Source organism: Prosopis cineraria, unplaced genomic scaffold (genome assembly GCF_029017545.1).
Source record: "Prosopis cineraria cultivar Desert tree isolate PC_DT_omini unplaced genomic scaffold, ASM2901754v1 PC13, whole genome shotgun sequence".
Taxonomy (NCBI): Eukaryota; Viridiplantae; Streptophyta; class Magnoliopsida; order Fabales; family Fabaceae; genus Prosopis; species Prosopis cineraria.
Window position 1 is genome coordinate 34,416,004 of NW_026555344.1, and position 21,319 is coordinate 34,437,322.

Genomic DNA, 21,319 nt, shown 5'->3' on the forward strand with positions numbered 1-21,319 from the left:
AGTGGCCCAATAATCCCTCATAACTTGATTCTAAACTCAATTAGGGTCTGGTAGGCCCAAAAGCCTTATGTCAACCTCAAATTATCTGAGTTAAAACACAATTTATTATTTTACTCTTCTTTAACCTCTACTAAAATTTTTAAAATATTACAATTGCTGATACAGAGGGTTATTGTGTGTATAAGCCATATGTATGGAACAATGGAAGGTCTCGTAACATTAATTACAATTACAGATCTTAAATTATTGAAAATCTCAATAATAGAACACGATCTTTACTTACAATTTAAAAAATGTGAATAATTAGTTGAGACATTAATAAAATACACTTGAGATTATTTATAATATTAGTTGAGAATTTATGAGAATTAGTTATAAATTTTGATTTTTTTTCTATTAATATATAGATAAATTGCTTAGGAGATCTACAAAATACGTTTGTGATTATTTGTAATATCACTTGAAAATTTATGAGAATTTGTTATAAAATCATAGGCCAATCAATTGTATTTTTTACTGTTAATATATAGATAAATTGTTTAAAAAATTAATCAAAGATGCTCGAGAATATTTATAATATTAGTTGAGAATTTACAACAGATGTAAATTTTTAAACAATCAACAAAAGGTATTTTATTATAAAATAAAGACTATAACCTGTTATTGAAATTTTAATAATTTAAAATCTTTAATTATAATTAATATTAGGATCTCTAATTATGATTTCTCATTCATTTTCTTGTACCAAATAGGATCTTTAAATTGTAAGCCAAATCCTTTACCAACCAAAATAAATCAACCCATAAATGGGACAAATACAATAAATAGGGAGAAGAGAATTGGTTACACGCCTTTTTGGCCTCCAGCCTCGCTTCTAATCGAAAGAAAGTGATTGGCTGCATGGACAGCCACGTGGTCTCTTAATACCCACCAACACACAAAAAAAAAAAAAAGAAGAAGAAGCATATGTGCGTTATCAAATAATGGTTAATTATTATTACCTAGTTGTAAATTAAACACTTTTACTCTCAACTCATCAACAATGGTGGATAATTTTAATATATTATCTCTATTTTAAATTATAAAATATTTTTTAAAATTTTTAAAATATCAAAATATATAATGATATTTTTTTATTATTATTCTTTTTATATATTCTCTTTTTAATATTTTTTTTACAAATAAAATTTTAAATTAAAATTATTTTTAAAAATTTATATTTTTTATGTTAAAAAAATAAGATTGTAAAATATATTTAACAAATTTATTAATACGTATGATTTTATCTAAAGCTATCTTGTAATTTGAAAGGGAGTATTAAATTGACAATTTCATTAAAAATATTTTTTCCCCCCAATAATTCTGTCTATTTCTTTTTTTAATTATATTATTGTCCAGTATGTTGCCCCTTTCGGCCCTTGCTAGTCACCACAATACCACATTCCCTCTGTACTCTCTAGTTAGTGTGGATATGGAGAAGCTTATGCATGCGGTTCGGTACCATGGGTATGGCGGAGGCCCTTCTGCCTTGAAGGTTTTTCAGCCTCATAGATTTCTCTTCACTGCATTTTTCTTTCTCTTCCACTTCATGTTTAATGGAATTCCTTTATGGTGGAAGATCTCAGTGCTTTGAAAGTCCATGGATTCTCATTGGAATCAGAATCATGTGTATTTTATACATCATTTGGATGTAATCATTGATATGCAATATCTGTATTCTGGGGGTATTTGCAGGGTGGTCAGAAATACATGGGTCTGTATAGATTTTCTCTTTTATCAATAAGAAGGCTAGTTGTAAAGTGGAAGCTTAATTGCAATGCTCAGTTAGTATGAATAACTGCATTAAGGAATCGTCACGTCATACATGTCACATGTATTTAGATAGAGCAAATCACGCTAAGCTAGTGCAGTATTTAGTTACTTAAGCCCTAATTCTCTTTTACCTTTTGATATCAAGGGGGGAAAACGTGAGAAAAAGAAAATGCAACTCCCTGGTTTAGGATCATTCATACGGCATTTGTTGAGATTTGTTTAGTTGTGTTTGAAACCATATCTCTTTAGATGGAGATCGAGTAGATTTTATGATAAGCATCGATAGACACAAACGAAAGGAGTGGGGCAGGAAAAATGGTTTTATTGGTTGAATGATTTCATGAGATAGGTGGACATATAATTTCCATTCATGTGTTGCATGCTGCAGGAAAATCACTTTACTTGAAATCCTATGAATTGATGTTGTCCATGCTATGAGAATTTTTTTACCACTTACCAATTTTATTGATATTTTATGCTTTACACTTAATGCAGCATGACCAAGTTCCAATACCCACTCCAAACAAAGATGAGGTTTTGATCAAAGTGGAAGCATCTAGTATAAATCCGTTTGATTGGAAAGTTCAAAAAGGCATGTTGTGGCCACTATTACCTCGAAAGCTCCCCCACATACCTGGTACTTTCCCCTTTTCATTTCTGGGATCTTCATGTAAAAGATACTCTAGTATCTATGCTTTAAAAATGTACATATCTCTTCCTGTAGTATTTCCATGAAGAAGTCTTCCGATAGGAACTAATGAGTCTATCTATGCTTAAGGAAGTATATGAGATTTGTATGTGATGATATATTTCCCTTTCAAGTGACATCTGTCACTGCACCGTTAATTCCTATCTCCTGCATATCATAACTACTTTGTGCCAATGTACAGAATTTTCTTCTATTTTAAAAAGCATCTGATCTATCATGAATGGCCTATCTACGTTCACTTCTAAGTGTACTTAATTGTATAAAATATTAGTGATAGGATGTGCATGGATATACATTTGTCAAACTTTGCCAGGCTGTGTACTTGTACAAAAGTTCAGTAAAATATCCAGAGTTAAGAGTACATGATTATCATCATATTGTTTGCGTAATACAACTGCACAATTTCATATCCAACTTGGCATCAAGATCTTCAGATAAATGCAGCTAGTTCTGTTGTGGCTTATCAATTCAACTTACTGTATGTTTTACAAAATCAAGTTTTGCACTACCAGTATTTGTTAAACATTGAATTGAAACTAGTCCATGCTGGAGCAGGAGTTGATGTGGCTGGAGAGGTTATTGCAGTTGGTTCAGGTGTTCAGAAATTCAAGCCTGGAGACAGAGTTGTATCCGTGGTTAATGTCTTGGTAAGTTGTCCTGTCAATAATTTTATGTTTGTCCATCCTGTTCATTTAAGCTGAGCACTAATATCTGCACTCCTATCGTCAATATCTATAATAAAACTTATCTCATTTAACAAAAAAGAACTTATATCTATTTGCATTATTCACAAGTTATGAATAATGCATCTCACCTTTTAGATTTTTATGCAATGCATAGGAAAACATGTATAGTTGGAAGGGTATCTCTAGAATTAATAAGTAAATGCTGAGGCAATTTTAGATCTTCCTCTTCCTATAAAAATATTCCTGGATTGCCATATATATTTTTATGGTGTTTGATAGATTGATCAAAATATCTTTGCGAGAAAATTCAGTTTCCATGATGATTTGTAGTTTATAGTATTTCAAAACAGAGATTACAGCAACATTTTTTGTATATTTTAAATGAACTTTTTTCTCATTAATTCCTACTATCTATTCTATCATTTGAGGCAATTTATTTATTGCTTTTTTATCTTGATTGTTTCCCATATCTAATCACGTACTGCATTTTGGAGTTATATTAAGTGCTCTTGGTTCACAGTACCATGCTCATGGTCTTTTAGCATAGCTGATTTTGTTTTGTTCAGAAAACTATCGTGTTAGAATTAGAATTGTGAAAGAAAATCATTCGTAGGCATGCACCTAACTACTTGAAGTTTCAGGATTAGTGGTTCCCCCATATGTATCATAGCTTCCTTCATTAAGTGGTTAGTAGTGATCTCCTGAAAATAAAATCAAATTTTAGCATAAAGTTTTTGAAGGGCATATTCCTTTAAAAGAAAAAAGAAAAAAAAAACACTAGACGGCTATGTTAAAACTATACAAGAAAGAAAAGAAAGCAGCTAATTCAAAGCATTGCACTCCTCTCACATGTTAGCTTCTTAGGTTTTTATGCTTAAATGAGTAATTCAGAGAGTTACACTCCTCGCAAATGTAAATATTCTTTGCATGAGTTTTAAGCACAAGGGCCTTTTCTGAAAAACTGCAATGGAAGCTTGCAAGTTAAATTAATTTAAATATACATATTGGTGGTGGAGTTTCTTAAGAGAGGTTAAAAGAGTGGATTCTACATGTTTTGAGGGACATTAGGATTGAGGAAAAAAATTGTCAAGGTTTTTCTTTTTAATTAGTTAGAAGTGGATGGGTTTTTCTGTAGGACATAAGGCTAGTAGGTCAAATTTAAGGAATGAGTTTTAAGAGATACTGTCTTAGTTGCCAGGGGAACTTGCTACTGGCGGAAATCTAGGTTTCAACAGGTCACATGATGCTGATTTTTAAGTGTCTTATTTATATATGTAATTTGATAGTTGATTATATTAATCAAATATTTGATAACAGCATTTGTTATAAATCATTCATGGGAATGTTGTACAATTTTAAAATCTGATGTATTCATTGTTGCAAGAAAATTATGTGTGCAGTCTACGATGTATCTATGGTTTGGAATATGTTATGGGATGGGATTGTGGTGATAATCCTATCGACTCTCTTCTGCTCTTTGCTTGTTGAAAGACATTGATTAAAGAGTAGTCAGCGCTGTATCCGAGTCTTTTTTGGCTCTGTCTTTCAGTTCACTCTTTGTATATTTTTTAGTTTCTTGTGTTTGATATTTCGTCCGGGGTAAAAAGAAAAATAATTTTGATACATATAAGGCAAGTAAATCTGTTTGGATTAAATTATAAATATTCTTTTGCTTTCCTATTTCTATGTTGTGTTTCTGCCTGTGACCTATTTCTTAGTATTGACCAAGAAAACACCTGCTTGGATTGTATTTAAGGCATCTGATCCCTGCATTCAGCAAGACTAAGGCTAGTAAATTGATGTAATCATGATGTGGGCATAACAGTAGTTGGTTAACGACTTGGATGCGTTGATTCTTTTAGATTTTCCGAATCAATCATTAGCTGTTTCTTTTTCTTGACCATGTAGTTTATAGAAGAGTAAAGCTCTATTAATTTAGGTATACTCTCTGTATATGACCTTGGTATCAATTTTCTTTGGCAAAGATTTCATCACTTCTGTACTTGGAAGTTTATTTTTGTTTCGACTCCTTGAAATATTTAGTTAGTTCTCTACTTTGAAAGGATCAACTTGGAGGAAAAATTGGACCTACAATTACTAAAGCCTAAACCATTACATGAAATCTTGAATAGAACTAATTAAAACTAGGGTTGTCATTGGATGACCAAAATAGTGTTGATGACGTCTGTCTGAGTCATATGCCAAGATCAAGCATGACCTTCATATTTGATGATGGGAGAATATCAATGAAGAACCCTTAAAAGAATTTCATATCTAACAATAATTTCTAACAAGTAAACATGAACAAATTAACCAGTGAAGTTACTATTTTAACAAATATCTGATTTGTCCAAGGTCTTGTGATATTAAATTCTTTTAGAGGTCCTTCATTTTCATAAATCTCTTGCAATTTAATTTTGTATTGTAGAATGGAGGCGCACTGGCCGAATTTGCTGTTATTAAGGAGAGCGTCACTGCAACAAGGCCACCTGAACTCTTAGCATCAGAATGTGCTGGCTTGCCTGTTGCTGGTCTCACTGCTCACCAGGCTCTCCAATCTGCAGCAGTTAGACTTGATGGAAGTGGTGGCCGGAAAAACATCTTGGTTACTGCTGCATCAGGTGGTGTAGGTCACTATGCAGTTCAACTGGCAAAGCTGGGAAACACTCATGTGACAGCCACCTGTGGAGCTCGAAACCTTGAACTAGTCAAAAGCTTAGGGGCCGACGAAGTTATCGACTATAAGACCCCAGATGGTGCTGCCTTGAAGAGTCCATCAGGTAAGAAATATGATGCAGTGATACACTGTGCAATGGGGATTCCTTGGTCCACTTTTGAGCCTAACCTGAGCACTAATGGGAAGGTTATAGATGTAACTCCCAGTGCTAGTGCATTCATGACATTTGCTCTCAAGAAACTTACCTTCTCCAAAAAGCAACTTGTGCCTCTGCTTTTGATTCCAAATGGAGAGAATCTTCAGTATCTGATTGATTTGGTCAAGAATGGTAAGCTTAAGACTGTAATAGATTCTAAACATCCACTGAACAAGGTTGAAGATGCTTGGGCTAGGAGTATTGATGGCCATGCTACGGGGAAGATCATTGTGGAGCTGTAGATACATAAGCGTACAAAAACTATGTTTATTATCGCGAGATTTGTTGTGACAAGATCTCATTTGATTTGTCTGTGCCTTCGGTGTTTCTTATGTAGTCTCAGTCTCAGATGGTGTATTTTTAAGAAGCGTTGTGCCAAAAAATATATATATATCAAATATTCCCTCCATTAAAAAATATAGAGTATTTTTAATTGAATTACATATCAATAAATTAGTTAATTATCTTTATTTTAATATCGTCTTTTCATGTTTGTATTTTTTTTAATTGTGTCTCATTTAAAGATAAATAATTAAGTGATTTATTTATTAAAAATATTTTTGAAAAAAATTCACTAATTATGCATTGAAAATTAAAAAAAATTATATTTTTATATATATAATTTCAGGAAAAAAAGGGTTTTATATTTTTGAGCAAGGGAAGGATATGTTTATTTGGAAAGCTATGCACACTTTCTAACAAAAAATAAAAATTAAAAAGCTATGCACGTCGCGAGCAGTATTGAAAATGTATGACACAGGTTCAAAAACTTTACTCCATTCATTAAAAAATATAAACATTTTTAATCAAATTTTATCTTTTAATAAAATAGTTACCTACTTTTTAACTAACCCTATCTTTTCATATTTACTCTTATAAAACACCCTATAATAAATATAAAGTCATTAATCAATATGGGTACTTTTAAAAAAAGAGTAATAATTACATCTCAAAAGACTAAAAAGACTAAAAATGTCTTATATTTTTTAACATTTAACTCTAAAAAATGCATTGCATTTTTAAATGGAAGAAATAAATCATAAGTTCTTGGGTGATTTAATATTCATATTTAGATTCATATTTAGTACACCTTGAACTGAACAATTAAAATGGGATGATGTCGTTTTTTCATTAATTTAGAATTAACGTCTGTTGCTTAAGTACAGTGGGCCTGTTATGGAAATTACAAAAATATAAGGGATTGGGATGAGAGGAATGAACAAGATAAGAAAGAATTAGGGGAGGAAATAGGTGGAAATTCTCATTCATGACAAGCTTACAATCAATTGGACGTGCTTCATTTCATATGCCATAAGTCCTTAAATTCTATTACAAGAATTACTTCATCTGTTTCTATATGTAATATATTTTTAACTGAATCACGCAAACGAATAAAAGTTAGTTATCTAATTAAAAGCATAGCAACATTTTAATTTTGTCCCTAATTATTGTAAATAAAAAAAAATCTCTTTTTTCAAAATAAATTAATGAGAGTACTTATCTTTTTTTATTTTAATTTAATAAAAGTATAATGATTCATTCATTAAAAAATGTACTAACAACTTCTTATATCTAAAGACAAAAAAAGGTTCTAAGTAATTTCTTATATATAGGGACGGAGAGAGTACATACAAAGAATCAATCTATATAATTGTAGAATATATAACATATGTATTAATAATGGGGAACTCCCAAGAGGCCATTTATGTGGAAGATTATCTATCTTTAATTGGAGGATGTCAAAGAATTGTTCGTAGTTGAATAATAAATATCAGGCGTGCTAGAGACGTTAAGTCTTAATAGATAATGAAAAGAGTTTCAAGTTCCCTTGCCACAGTTCGCTCGGATGTAAAAAGATACAAAGTTTTGATAGAATAAATGTATGATTTTATTGAAGTGTAAAAGATTACAAACTTAAAAACTAAAAACTGAAAAGGACTAACGAATGTAAAATGTGCGAGTTTTAATCAAGTGTTGACCAGTCTCCTTTGATATTTTTTTTCTTTCTATTTATAGTGTCAAAATAGCGGAAACCTTTTCTTTAAAACTTAACACGTTCTGTAGAGAAATCAAGAATCTTGCGAAACTTATGGCACAGTTTCTCAATTTTGATAACCAGCCTATTTCACCAAACTATTTGGACATAGATTTCAGCATTACTTAAGATTGTGTCTTCGTGCCAACGGTCTAATATTTGTAACTAACAAAATTTCGCCATGTTTACTTGTTATGACCTTTATAGATCTTCGGGGCCGGGCTATAGTAGACCTGACGCTTCAATTACTCAACCTAATTAGTCTTGTAACTTATTTGAACAATATTTCATATTTAGTCAAACAAAAACAACTTAAAAGATTACAAATATTCACATTTTTTTCACCATTCTAGAATTTTACTCTGGCTCCATCATCTCTATACCATTCTCCTGATCTCTTCGACCCCTTAGACATTATCTTGGGTCCTATCCAAGCAAGCCTGTTGGCACATGGGAGGACATGCCGATCATAATCCTCATCATCATGCGGTGCCTCCCCAGTTGTCACTTGCTATCAACAAGTTCACTTTGTCCATGTGACCTTGTCCCAACAGCAAAGAGGGAGTGGAGAGGGATGAGTATAGCTGTTCACAAGCTCAGTTTAGTTTAATTTTAAATAAAAATTAGATCAAATCAAACTATTCAGTTTACTCACAATTAGAATTTAATTGATTTGGTTCAGTTTTATTTTTCATTTGGTTCAGATTGATACCTTATTTGATCTTTTATGAGAGAGATTAAAGCTACACTGATCATTACCAAATATCTAACTTTTTTTCATAATTAGTATAGAATAAGAATTAGCCACGCTTTATAAAAATTGATATCAATTTTACAGATTAAAATTATTCAACTCTTAATTAAGATTAGAGCTTGCCCGAGTGCTTATGAGCAAATAGGCTTCATCTAGGCTCGGGGAAGTGGGCTATTAGGTTTATATCCTTGGTAATGGGTTGGGTAAGGGGTTTGGGTTTATTTCTAAACTCAAATTTAGTTGGACTAAGGTTAAATATTTTATAAATAAATAAATAGTAATTCTTTAATTAGGTTTGATTCAGGTTTGGTTTAGTTTCAAGCACTCAAAACTGAAATCTGAATCAAACCAATCGATTTTCATATCATAAAAACTAAAGTAGTCATGATTGATGTTTGGTTTTGGTTAAATTCTTTTTGGTTTGAGTCAGTTTTAAACACCTTTAAAGAGGAGAGAGGGAGAAAGGGGGAGAGAGAATTCTTAGGCTCAAAACATAACAGGCATTTGCTTAAAATTAGATAGTGTGTGATTTATCTAATAAAAACATAATATTTAGATAATATTAAATATAAATTGATTTTGAAATTAATGATAGTAAAAAGAAAAAAGACAAGAAATTAAATATGTAATTTGTTATAAAAATAAAATTAATTAAAAAAATATCACACAAAATTTTATTTAGACTGCTTGGGGCATTTTAATTAGATAGATTACAAAGGACATGGTGTACCTAGTCTTTCTAAGTATTTCTCTAGTAGGGTTAGATTATCTCAAATTTAATTATTCAAATTTTAAATATATTAAATATGAGTTTAGTATTAAAATTATCATAGGCCTATAGTTTAGGGTATAAATTATCATTTAATCCTAAATATAAAATTAAATACAAATCCAATTATTCATTAGAAACTGATTTGGAAAATATAATTATTCATTAAAAACTGAATAAAACAAGTTTATTTTATTTTATTTTCTAAAAACAGTTTACTCAAATATTTTTGGTATAAAAAATTACAGTTTTTTTTATCAGATTATTATAAATTCAAAATTATTATTGTTACACATCGTGGAAAAAATAATAAATAAATTATGGTTATAAACTTTGATAACAATGAAGTCTTTTAAAAAAAAATATTTAGGATTTATATAAATACACACACATATTATAATTCGTATAAATCGATCAAAATATCCTTATCATTCAGTTTTTTTAAAAAAATAAAATCACTTATCATTCAGTTTTAATATTGTGATCAAACAAGTAAATTGGTGGCTACAATTAAGTGTCCGTAATAGTGTTAATATCTTAGCATTTGATTTGTAAATAAATTTGGATTAATATTTTTTTTTGTTTACATTTCTTATGGAATAAAGGGGATATTTTTTTATAAATATAGATTGAATTTAATTTATATTTTTTATTTAAATATTTTTTTTATTCATGAGATTTAGATCTAGCAGAAGATATTAATTTCTTACAATATGAAGAGCTAGAAGTTCAAATTTTCGTTAATAGAAGTGTCAATATTTAGTATTCGATTATATTTCAAATATGATTATTCAAGAAATATTATCAAGAAAAATAATAATTTACTATTTCTACACAAAATAGAGAGAGCATGGCTGTTGAAAAATCAGAGAAGCCAATATAGAGAGCCAATAAATTATATAAATGTTCTTAAAAGAATAAAAAATATGGAAATGAAAAAGGCGGACTAAAAAAGTTGGAAAATTATGGCACTAAGTAACCAACAACGAACAAATAATTGGAATTTAATAAATATGTATAAGGACATTAAATTATGCTGCACACAGGACAGTTATAAATTGCCTTTTATTATTAAACAAGGACGCATGGACAGATATTACAACCAGTCATTTTTATTAAAAAAAAAAAGACAAATTACAGCAGCAAAAGGACCCACAATAATAAACAAACAACCGGGGGTAAACACCATACAAGCCTATTTGAGGAATTATTCCATCCGATTTTATTTATAAAATACATTTAAAAAATTTATTTAATTTTATTTATAAATTAAATTTTAATTTTTTAAATAATATTTAAAAAATATTTTTAAAATAATATTTCATAAAAATAACATAACATTACTTTTTAAATTTATTATATAAAAATATATTTAATATTTTATATATTTTCATTTTTTTATATTGATATTTAAAATATTGATAAAAATAATTTATAAAAAAATTGGAGAAGCACACTATAATAAAAACAGTGAAAAAATGCAATTTATAAAAGGTAAGATTATTTAAATAATTTGAGAGAGAAAAAAAGGAATGATAATGAGAATTTAATAGCGGGCCCACAGTTACAGTTGCCTTTTTTAGGTGGCCAATATTTTATTCTCCCATTTCTTTCCTTCTCGAACGCACCACAGAGAAACCTCAAAACAGACAAAAAAGCGTCCAGCCAAATCTGATAAATCAATTTGAATAAGTTTGAAAAATTTTATAATCAGATTTAAGAGTTTAGAAACTTTTTTTACTCCAAATTTATTTGAGATATTCAAATAAATCCAAAGAATTCAGATTATGTCCAGGCTCGAAGGACTTCACTTAAATACCTAATTTTTTTTAATTATCAATAAAATAATATAAAAATAAAAATAAAAATAAAATTATTAATTTTTTAAAATAATATAATATAATATAAAATAAAAAATGAAAAAGACAATATTTAATGGTTCAAGTACTTGGATTAACTTGAATAAACCCAAAGGTATGGAGGGCAAAAGTCAAACTTGACTATATAAATTTTTTTATATATTAAAATATTTTAAATCTTATTTGAATACGCATACTTTGAACTTGGTCCAATTTAAATAAGTTTGACCCGTTCAAATTACTTACTCTAAAAACTTTGGGCATTTACGTAATGTCATTTGAGTAGAGCTGGCAAAAAAGGTCAGCTCGACCCTATAGAGTCGGCCCTTAAAAGACTCGGGCCTAAAAGAGCCAACCCTTTTAAACCTGAGTTCTCTTTAGAACCCTGATATTCGAAACCCGACCCTTGATATAATGGGCTCAGGGTCGGTTCTGCGAGCTTTAGGCCCTTTTAACTATTTTTATTTTTTTAAATTTTTTAATCAAATAAAAAATTACTTCATTCTAATATAATACTCAATCAAGAAAGGTATAAAAAAACTAATTAAATAACATCTAAATGAACTAAAAACACAAATAAAATAATAGCAATGCAATAAGCAATGGATCAGCTAAGCTGACAAATACCCAATCAAAATTAAAAGAGTAAATGTTAAACTGAATTAATTATTATCATGGATCTAGATGAATTAGTGGATTTAAGGTTGTATTTTTTTTTAAAAAATAGCAGTCAAGGATTTTTGTATGAAATTTATATTAATTAAGAATCAATTGTTGTCAAAACCTGAATGAAAAACAAGTTACAATAAAATATTATTAATTTAAAATGAGTTATTATTAAAACCTAAATGAATACTTATTGATAAAGGCTAACTTAAATCCACAAGTATCTACTCAAATTTTGACAACAAGTGATCCTTAACTAATATAATTTTTTATCAGTGATTCTTCATTGCTATTTTTTCTTTTTTTTTGCCTTCCATCCTCAGTAAATATGAGATAATATGTGATGTGGGGTAAGATTTGGTTTAATTTTTTTTTTCAAATCTAAAAAGAGTAAAAATTATAAAAATTAATTAAAAAATGTATATGTGGGCTTAAACGAGCTGACCCTCGGCCCTGCAAGGCCGACCCTTTTAAGCCCTAGATTAAACAGGCCAGCCCGTTTAAACCCGATTTATCATTTTGAAGTTCTATTTACAAACTCGGTTCTACTGTCATATGGGCTTAAACAAGCTAGCCCGATGGGCTCGACCCGTTTTTCCGGCTCTACATTTGAAGGAGGAGATTTTAATTGTTAGGTTACATTATATTATATTTTTAGTGTGATGTGGGGGTTTTTAAAGTTTCAGTTTTAAAAACCTTATACGGAATAAAATTTTTGAAAATATATTATTGTTGTTGGAATAGTAGCTATAAATTGTTTGAGTATTTTATCCGATTGTTTGTTTATTTGAACAAACTCTAGGTTGAAAATGGATAATGTAAGGATTATCTCAATGATTAATAAGTTTAGTTTGATTCATTAGGATCCAATAAAGTTAATGAAACTATTAAATTATACTCTCTTTATTTAAAAATTTAAAGTATTTTTTTAAAAGTTGAATGTGTAAAAATATAAGATATGTTGAATCCTTCAAGATATAATCATTGTTTTTTTTAAAGTGTCCTTATAGAATGAATCATTTTATATTTATTTTAGGATAAATACCATATTAAATAGAGATAAATATGAAATAATATAGTTAGTTTAAAAATAAGTAATTACTTTATTAGAGGTGATATTCAATTAAACATGCTTTATATTTTTTAAGAAAGAAAAAATAAGATTATCTAAAAAATTAAATTTTAAAATTTTTGAATTATGAGTTAAAAATTATAATAATTAAGTTATTTTAAGTAAAATAATAATAATTGAGTTGTTTTGATTTAAAATTCAATAACTTTTCATATTTTTGTTCTTTTCTAAAAAAATTATAATTATTCTAGATTATCGAGATGCATATCGATTTAGTTAAATCAAAAGTAATAAGCATGATCGCAGATTTAGTTTTTATATATTTCTTTTTGTTGGATTATTAGATGATTAGGTGCATTTGTCGGGCACATTGCCTCATTCATTGGCTTTACTGTTTTTACCCCCCCGAAAAGATCATTTCTTCCCATCAAATCAACTGTGGACCTACATTGGGTCTACATTTAATAATTTTAAATGTGAGATAAATCTAAATTAAAAATACATAATTTTACATTTCTATACTTTACTTGAATATAATTATAAATTATTATTTTTTTTTATATTTTAAGTTCCTTACATTTTTATTCCTTTACACCTTAGATCTCTATAATATCACTTATAGAAAAATTTAAAATACTAAAAAAGATATAGGAGACTTAAAATACTCAAAAAATATATATAAAAACTTATAATAAAATTTGAGTAGAATGTAAAAATTTAAAATTATTTTTTTTCATCTAAATTTAAATTCATCTATCAAAAAGTCCATTTAATTTTTTTTGTCTGTTGAAAGAAAAATTAGTTGCTAACTTATAAAATCAGCATCTTCTCACATCCTAAATTCATTTGTGATATAATTTTTTTTTTTAAATTTTGAAAATAATACAATCTAAGTTAGTAGAAATAAATTTTAACTGTTAGTTGATTCAAAAATAAAAAAATTACGAAAAAAAAGGCTTAAAAATTACAAATAATGATATAAAAATTACAGAAAATGACTCAAAAAATTTCATCGATTATTGTTTTATAATTTTTGATTTTTTTTTAACCAACTAATAGTTCAAAGTTAACTTTTACTAGCAGTATGAGTCACATTATATCATTTTTAAAAATTTAAATTAAAGGAACCATTTGTCACAACCATAAACTATCTGGGTGGAACTCATCTCCAAAAGGCGCCTCATAAAAGAAGAGTGTTCAGCTGACTTATAAACCACATTCCATCAATGTGGCCTCCCGATATGAAACTCGTGACATAGCCCACCCCTTAAGAGCCGACATCCGCGATGGCTTACACTCCACGATGCTTCACTCGGCTTTCGATTGATCAGCCCCTCTATGAATAGCCCTTTTCGCAAAAAGCAACTCTCAACAAGAGTATCAATGTCACAACCACAAACCATCTGAGTAGAACTCACTCCCAAAAGGCACCTTGTAAGGGGAGGATGCCTAGCTAATTTATAAACCACATTTCACCAATGTAGCCTCTGGATATGGTACTCGTGACAACATTGTACAAAAAAATGTATTGATAACCGTAATTTAGCTAGGATTCAATTTTAATTTTAATCCATCTTTTTCCCTGCGGATCTAACTTTAATTTTTAAATTTTCAAATTTGTCATGTAGTCCCAACTGACATTATTTCCGAATCATGTGGGGCCTTACAGATTATTTTAATTGCACATAATGTTATATTATTGATGATATGTCGGTATGAAATGATTTGGGTTGGAAACAGCGTGGTCCTGCTTGCTGGACTCCATTACTGAATCTGAAAATGGCGAAGCTTATGCGTGCGGTTCGGTACAGTGCCTATGGCGGAGGACCTTCTGGCTTGAAGGTATCTTTTCTTCTTCTTCTTCATTTTCTCATCACTTCATTTTCCTCCTCCTCCTCTCCTCTTCTTCACGTTCCTTTGTGTTGATATATCTGAATAGTTAGTTGACAAACAAAACAATCAAGACTTGATGCTTGCGTGTTTGGTTTCATGTGATGCGAGTAAATCGTTAAAATTATGGTTTTCTTGTTACTTGTTCTTGCTAAAATTATGCTGTTGGTGGTTTTCAACACAAAACCTAACATACATACGCTCTAACTGTTGTTGTTGTTTCATTTCCGATACGGGTCAGGTTCCAACTCAGAAGAAGTTTTCGTGACCTCTCTCTCTCTCTCTCTCTCTCTCTCTGTTTTTGGAGCTAAAAATCATGTCTCCCTTTTTTTTTTTTTTGAGGAGTTTGGATATTTTGTACTAAAGAGCAGGATAATATTTTTTTAAAATAATTTTTTTACAAGCAAAATTATCCTACCCTTAGAAACCCGTTATTTTCTTTGTTATTTTTCTAAAGTTGAATAGTTACAGAGCTTAGGTACTATGATAATAAGGCATTTTAACTCATTTTAATCATTTGACAAAAACCAAAGGGTTTGGAAGTAACAGTGGCAGGAACTTGCCTAATTTTAACAACAAAATGGCAGCAAAATGTGTTAGGATGTCTTGTTGTTATTGTGCATGAATTCTATAACTATTCAACTTCAACAAATAACAAAAAAGATGAAGGGTCTCGGACAAAAGGATAATTTTGCTTGTGAAAAATTGTTTAGAGGGGATATTACATCAACTTTTGGTACAAGATGCTTAAGGCGCTCCTCTGAACAAAAAAAAAAAGTTTAGAAAAAAAAATAATTTTTGATATATATTTTATTGATTTAGAATGGCATGTGATTTGATAATGGCATGAAGTTACATGCCGTTTAAGCTACGCGGCTATTTGGCAGTTTTATTCATGTGCGCATGGGCTTGGGAAATGAACTTCCTTGTTTAAAGTACTACCAGCAATTTTACTTGTAATTTTGTAATATTCAGATATGCTAATAATGAATATAATATGATTGCAGCATGAAGAAGTTGGGATTCCCAGAGCCAACAAAGATGAGGTTTTAATAAAAGTGGAAGCTGCTAGTTTGAATCCATTTGATTGGAAAGTTCAGAAAGGCTTTTATCGCCCACTTTTTCCTCGCAAGTTTCCCCACATTCCTGGTATTTTCTCACACTTATTTTGCTTTATCATTTCAGCTTCTCATCCATAATTTAAACTTGACAAAATATAGCAGGAATCCTGCATTTTAATTTTTTGTTTTGTTTTTAGTTCTATTTTGTTTCGTTGTTATTGGTTTTTTTAGTTTGATCCATTTATAATGTTAATCAAATGCATGTAAAGACTATGAGTTATCATTGACTAATTTCACTGTAACTCTGTTAACCCTCTTTATTTACACGGTAAAAATATGTTGTCATAGAAATAAATTGACTGGTTATGATTGAAAATACACTAAAATATATAAAACTTTCTTTCACTTTAACTGCATAGAATCTCTCATATTTAAAAGTTTAAAATTAATTTGTATAATTTTTTTATTTGTTTACCATAGACTCCCATGTTTTTTTTTTTTGGGTCAAAACCACAGACTTCCATGTTAGGAAGATAACTAAGGAGTAAAAAAGGGGACTGTCTGTGGTAAATAATAATAATAATAATAATAAAAAATTAGATAGGTTAATTTTAAACTTTTAAAGATATAAGGTTCAATGCAGCTCCTCATAATTTAAAGGAGTTTTATATATTTTAATCTTAAAAATAAAAAAATATAGAGAAAAAATAGCTTCATTTTATATCTAGCTTAAACAGGATGTGAAAGATGAAAATGAGATTAAGTACATGTCAATAAAACCAATAACATAGTTAAGCAAAATTAACTTGGTCGTGCCAGCTCAAGGTCCTTTTATATATATATATATATATATATATATTTAAAATTATAAGAACTAACGATGTAAAAAGAAAATCAAACTAAAGGACTAGACATAATAAAATAAAATTAGAAGGATTAAAAATAAAATACAGCAACCAACTATTATATTTTTTTCTAAAAAATTTATAAAACCCACACAATTTCATAGATCAAGAATAGGACAGCTCACACCAAAATCCATACAAAGTACGAGGTTTATAATCTTAAATTTTCATGATTAAATCATCAATATACTGTATGAGATTAGTAGTGTATCATATTATTTACAAATTATAAATAGGATAATCTTTTTAACATGGATGAAGTTTCTGTTTTTTTCTTCACATATTTTTTTCATGAAAATCCCTGCATTTTTTTTTTAAATGCTGAACATATTTTAGCCAAATTTAAATATTGAAAAAGTGGGCAAAAAAAAATATCTCTGTTATCTCTATTGCACATCTCACAAAGAATAATATCAAATTAATTTAATTTATGCATTGCAAATATTTAAGAATAATTGCATTGAGGCTATTCCTCGTTGGAACAGGATTGGACGTAACAGGAGAGGTTATTGAGGTTGGCTCAAGTGTTCAAAAGTTCAAGCCTGGTGATTCTGTTGTGTCTTGGATTAACTCCTTTGTAAGTACCTCAAGTCTTTTTGTTGCACACAAATGATAACTATACTTCCACGTTGCTCATGCTATACTCTCTCGGCACTATAATATAAGATATATTTTAGAAGCATTATTTTGTCTAAAATATAGGGAATTAAATAATTTTTATAATTATTTTTCTAACTATACCCCTATATCATTTTTTTTTTAAATGATACTACAACATTGGAATTTCAATTATCATTACTAAAACACTTATATAAAATATTTAATGAGGATATAATTAGAAAGATGTAAATTGTTTAAGACATTTATGTTTCACCTAAATTTTTTTTTATAATTGTAAAGTAATTACTAATGCCTTGTACTCTCTTCGAACTATAATATAGAGCATCTTCTAAAAGCCTTGCTTGATCCAAAATATAAAAATTAAATATTTTTTATATTTTTTTCTAATATACTAATATTTTATTATATTCCACTCAAGTAATTAATGAATATGTTTTAAATAAATTAAATATTATATTTATTTTACTTAAGAGTACGACAAAAGAGATATGAAAATTTCAAAAAAATTTGAGTTTTTATTTTTTTTAAGAAATGTAAATTAGTTAACAATGATTTTTATTATTGTTTTCTTTCAAGCTAGGTTAAAAGACTTATCTTTTGGTTCTTGATATTGATTTATTATAGAATGGTGGTGGGCTAGCTGAGTTTTGTGTTGCAAAAGAGAGTGTCACAGCATTAAGGCCACATGAAGTATTAGCTTCAGAATGTGTAGGCTTACCTGTTGCTGGTCTCACAGCTCACCAGGCAGTCATCCAAGCTGGGATCAAACTCGACGGAAGCGATCATTACCGGAAGAACATTTTGATAACTGCGGCATCCGGTGGTGTAGGTCACTATGCCGTTCAACTGGCAAAAATGGGAAACACTCATGTGACAGCCACATGTGGAGCTCGCAATATTGAACTAATCAAAAGCTTAGGAGCTGATGAGGTTATTGACTATAAGACCCCAGATGGTGCTGCATTGAAGAGTCCATCAGGTCAGCAATATGATGTTGTGATACATTGTGCAATGGGGATTCCATGGTCCACTTTTGAGCCTAACTTGAGTACTCATGGGAAGGTTATAGATATAACGCCTACTCTCAGTGGATTGATGACATTTGTTCTAAAGAAACTTAGCTTTTCCAAGAAGCAACTTGTGCCTATGGTAATGATTCCAAAAGGTGAAAATCTTCAATACCTGGTTGATTTGGTCAAGGATGGGAAACTTAAGACTGTAATAGACTCTAAATATCATTTAAGTAACGTTGAGGATGCTTGGGCTAAGATTATGGATGGCCATGCTACTGGGAAGATCATTGTGGAGTACTAGATGTGTATTAGGGCACTCCATAGTGCAGCAATCACATGTGATGTGATTTGAAGTGCCTGCAAATATTAGAAATAAAATGAACTAAATTGATGTGGTTTCTTCTTGTGCTGGTCTCTAAGATTGAGTGTTTTTCTTCTTGTTTTTTTCTCTAAGAGAAATTGTGTAATGATGTGCTCTTATTTAGAAAATAAAGTGCCTTGTACCTTGCGATGGTATTGTTGTTCGAGGCTATTGAAGCTGGCTATGAATTAATTCAAACGGCAAAAATTTTGGAGTTAACTAAATTCCACAACTAAATTGGGATAGCCAGACAATCTATTGTAAAAGTAAACTTTTCTATTATTTAATTTATTGAATAAATAATAATGGACATTTTCCAAGGGGAAAATGCAGGGTTTTAACCTCCCAAAAGATCTAACTATCGTGTTCCACGCATATGGATTTCTGCTCCTAATATATGTACAGATGTGCATACAACTTAAATCTCAAATAAGAAGAAAATATTTGTTTTCCAATTTCACAGTCAAATTGTTATTTTAAAAATAACTTCTACAGATATTTTGTTTACCGCAGAACTATCCCTCAGTATTGTACAAACCGTAAACAAGATATGCAAGCAGGACTTGTATATTGGAATTCAACATTTCAAGATGAATTCAGCATGTAACAAAAGTTCAGAAGAATTTATGGCACTACTTTGCACATAAAGCTTCAGGAGATCAATCAAATACGTCGTTTCGTAGGGCGCCAGCATCCGTTATGGGGAATTCGAGTCGTATCTTGAACGCACACAATTGGATTTCTAGCTGCTCGAGAATTACTAAAGCCCTCTCCAGCTCTCCATTGCCTGCCTCTTCTTCTTAAAATAATTAAATCCTTTCACTTTAACAACAGATTTCAGTGCCAACCTCCTAACCATTCGTCCAACTTCTTCAGCTGTAGCTTCAGCAGCACACCTGGCAAGCTTTTGTCCTCCTTTCATGTCTTTCAAACACCCAACTGAAGACTTAAGTTTTACATTTCCTTTAGAGTCCGTCACAGTAACAAAGGTATTGTTAAGCAATAGCTTTATATGAACAACATCATGATCATGCTCTAAAATATAGCTAGAAAGTTCAGCAGCCCCCATAACACCCTTACCATTTGTCCCTACAAGTCTTCTCACAAAGTCCATAGGCCTGGAACTCGTCTTCGTCTCAGAATCATCCTCGCTGAGGAGGTTTACACTTCTTTGAGAGTCCGGATTAAAACCATGGGAAGCATTAAAATTTTTGTCCGAAGTGTTCCACGCAGAATTCATACTTGAAAATGCTCTAGCACGTTCTGCAGTTTCAAAAGATCAAGTTATCCCTATCAGACAACCATGTTCAAAATGAACTTATGTTGTGGATAGATTATTCACTAGCAAAATAACATCACGCGTTTCATTAGGTGTGTAACACACCTGTTTCCCTAATTTCACATTCTCAGAAATCTAATTTAACCATTTAATAAAGGTAAATTGAATGGACTAAGAAGCAGGAAAATTTAAATAGATACAAGAAACAATTTAAACAATTTTTTTGAAATGACACTAAAATCAATATACATTTTTTTTTCCAAGAAAAAAAACGATGTTTAAAAGTAATTTGAACTGTTGTGTCCTATCGGACATACCTGCCCATTCTTCATAAAGGTTGATCCGTTCAATCTAGAATTTAAACAGTCAATTCAAGCAAGTGATAAATGCAAAGGTGGCACAATAAAATCAACCAGCATATCAATATAGTCCCAAACCCCTGTTTTGAATTCCTAATACTTTACTTGGACCAAAAAAAAAAAAAAAACAAAAACAAAAACCTCAATAATTTCTGGCAAAGCGAAATCAGTATTATAATATCATACCAACTAAAGGCCGCTACTGAAATGTTTGCAACCAAGTCTACAAAATCTGAGTTCTAACCTTCTTCCAAGCCCCAGATAAAAATCATCTTCTCACGAAGGCCATCATTCAACATGAATAAGAAAGTGAGCTTGTAGATGAGCCAGGTTCAGCTATTAGCACAAACAACAACTCTTAAATTATCTTAATTTCACCAAATCATTTTTCACTTCCTCAAATCTCGGCAGTCACACAAGGGAACTCTCAGCTAATCTATGCCAGATTCAAAATTCAGGTCGATAATTTTCCTTGCAGAACACTCGGTATCAACTAAGAAGGAATAAAAATTTACTATTGCTTTGCGGTAACACCGTTTTGTTGCAAAATTGCAAAACGACGACTTTTTGCTTTCTTTTTCTTTTTGCTTTTAGT

At 30.0% G+C, this 21,319-nt stretch overlaps 2 protein-coding genes and 1 pseudogene across 3 annotated transcripts; 2 read left to right on the forward strand and 1 right to left on the reverse strand.

Annotated features, from left to right (window-relative positions):
* Positions 1-1,403: 1,403 nt before the first annotated feature.
* On the forward strand, positions 1,404-6,556 carry LOC129291394 (chloroplast envelope quinone oxidoreductase homolog). 2 transcript variants are annotated; one of them, XM_054928703.1, is made up of 4 exons: positions 1,404-1,534; positions 2,308-2,449; positions 3,077-3,168; positions 5,636-6,556. In XM_054928703.1, the coding sequence occupies exons 1-4, from the start codon at positions 1,472-1,474 to the stop codon at positions 6,320-6,322; spliced, it is 984 nt and encodes a 327-aa protein (XP_054784678.1). In that variant the 5' UTR covers positions 1,404-1,471; the 3' UTR covers positions 6,323-6,556. The 2 variants fall into 2 exon arrangements, with proteins under 2 accessions (XP_054784678.1, XP_054784680.1); XM_054928705.1 differs by having other exon boundaries at positions 1,408-1,506.
* An 8,408-nt stretch (positions 6,557-14,964) lies between these two features.
* LOC129291481 (quinone-oxidoreductase homolog, chloroplastic-like) lies at positions 14,965-19,249 on the forward strand. Its single transcript, XM_054928851.1, has 4 exons — positions 14,965-15,077; positions 16,133-16,274; positions 17,577-17,668; positions 18,337-19,249. The coding sequence occupies exons 1-4, from the start codon at positions 15,015-15,017 to the stop codon at positions 19,024-19,026; spliced, it is 987 nt and encodes a 328-aa protein (XP_054784826.1). The 5' UTR covers positions 14,965-15,014; the 3' UTR covers positions 19,027-19,249.
* A 388-nt stretch (positions 19,250-19,637) lies between these two features.
* LOC129290909 (probable ribosomal protein S11, mitochondrial) lies at positions 19,638-21,239 on the reverse strand (annotated as a pseudogene).
* Positions 21,240-21,319: the final 80 nt, after the last annotated feature.

Excerpts from the sequence above, each read along its gene's own strand:
- LOC129291394 (XM_054928703.1), top strand. The coding sequence starts at position 1,472 with ATGGAGAAGCTTATGCATGCGGTTCGGTACCATGGGTATGGCGGAGGC. Across the intron at positions 1,535-2,307 it reads GAGGCCCTTCTGCCTTGAAG|CATGACCAAGTTCCAATACC; the intron begins GTTTTTCAGCCT and ends CACTTAATGCAG. Across the intron at positions 2,450-3,076 it reads AAAGCTCCCCCACATACCTG|GAGTTGATGTGGCTGGAGAG; the intron begins GTACTTTCCCCT and ends ATGCTGGAGCAG.
- LOC129291481 (XM_054928851.1), top strand. The coding sequence starts at position 15,015 with ATGGCGAAGCTTATGCGTGCGGTTCGGTACAGTGCCTATGGCGGAGGA. Across the intron at positions 16,275-17,576 it reads CAAGTTTCCCCACATTCCTG|GATTGGACGTAACAGGAGAG; the intron begins GTATTTTCTCAC and ends TCGTTGGAACAG. Across the intron at positions 17,669-18,336 it reads TGTCTTGGATTAACTCCTTT|AATGGTGGTGGGCTAGCTGA; the intron begins GTAAGTACCTCA and ends GATTTATTATAG.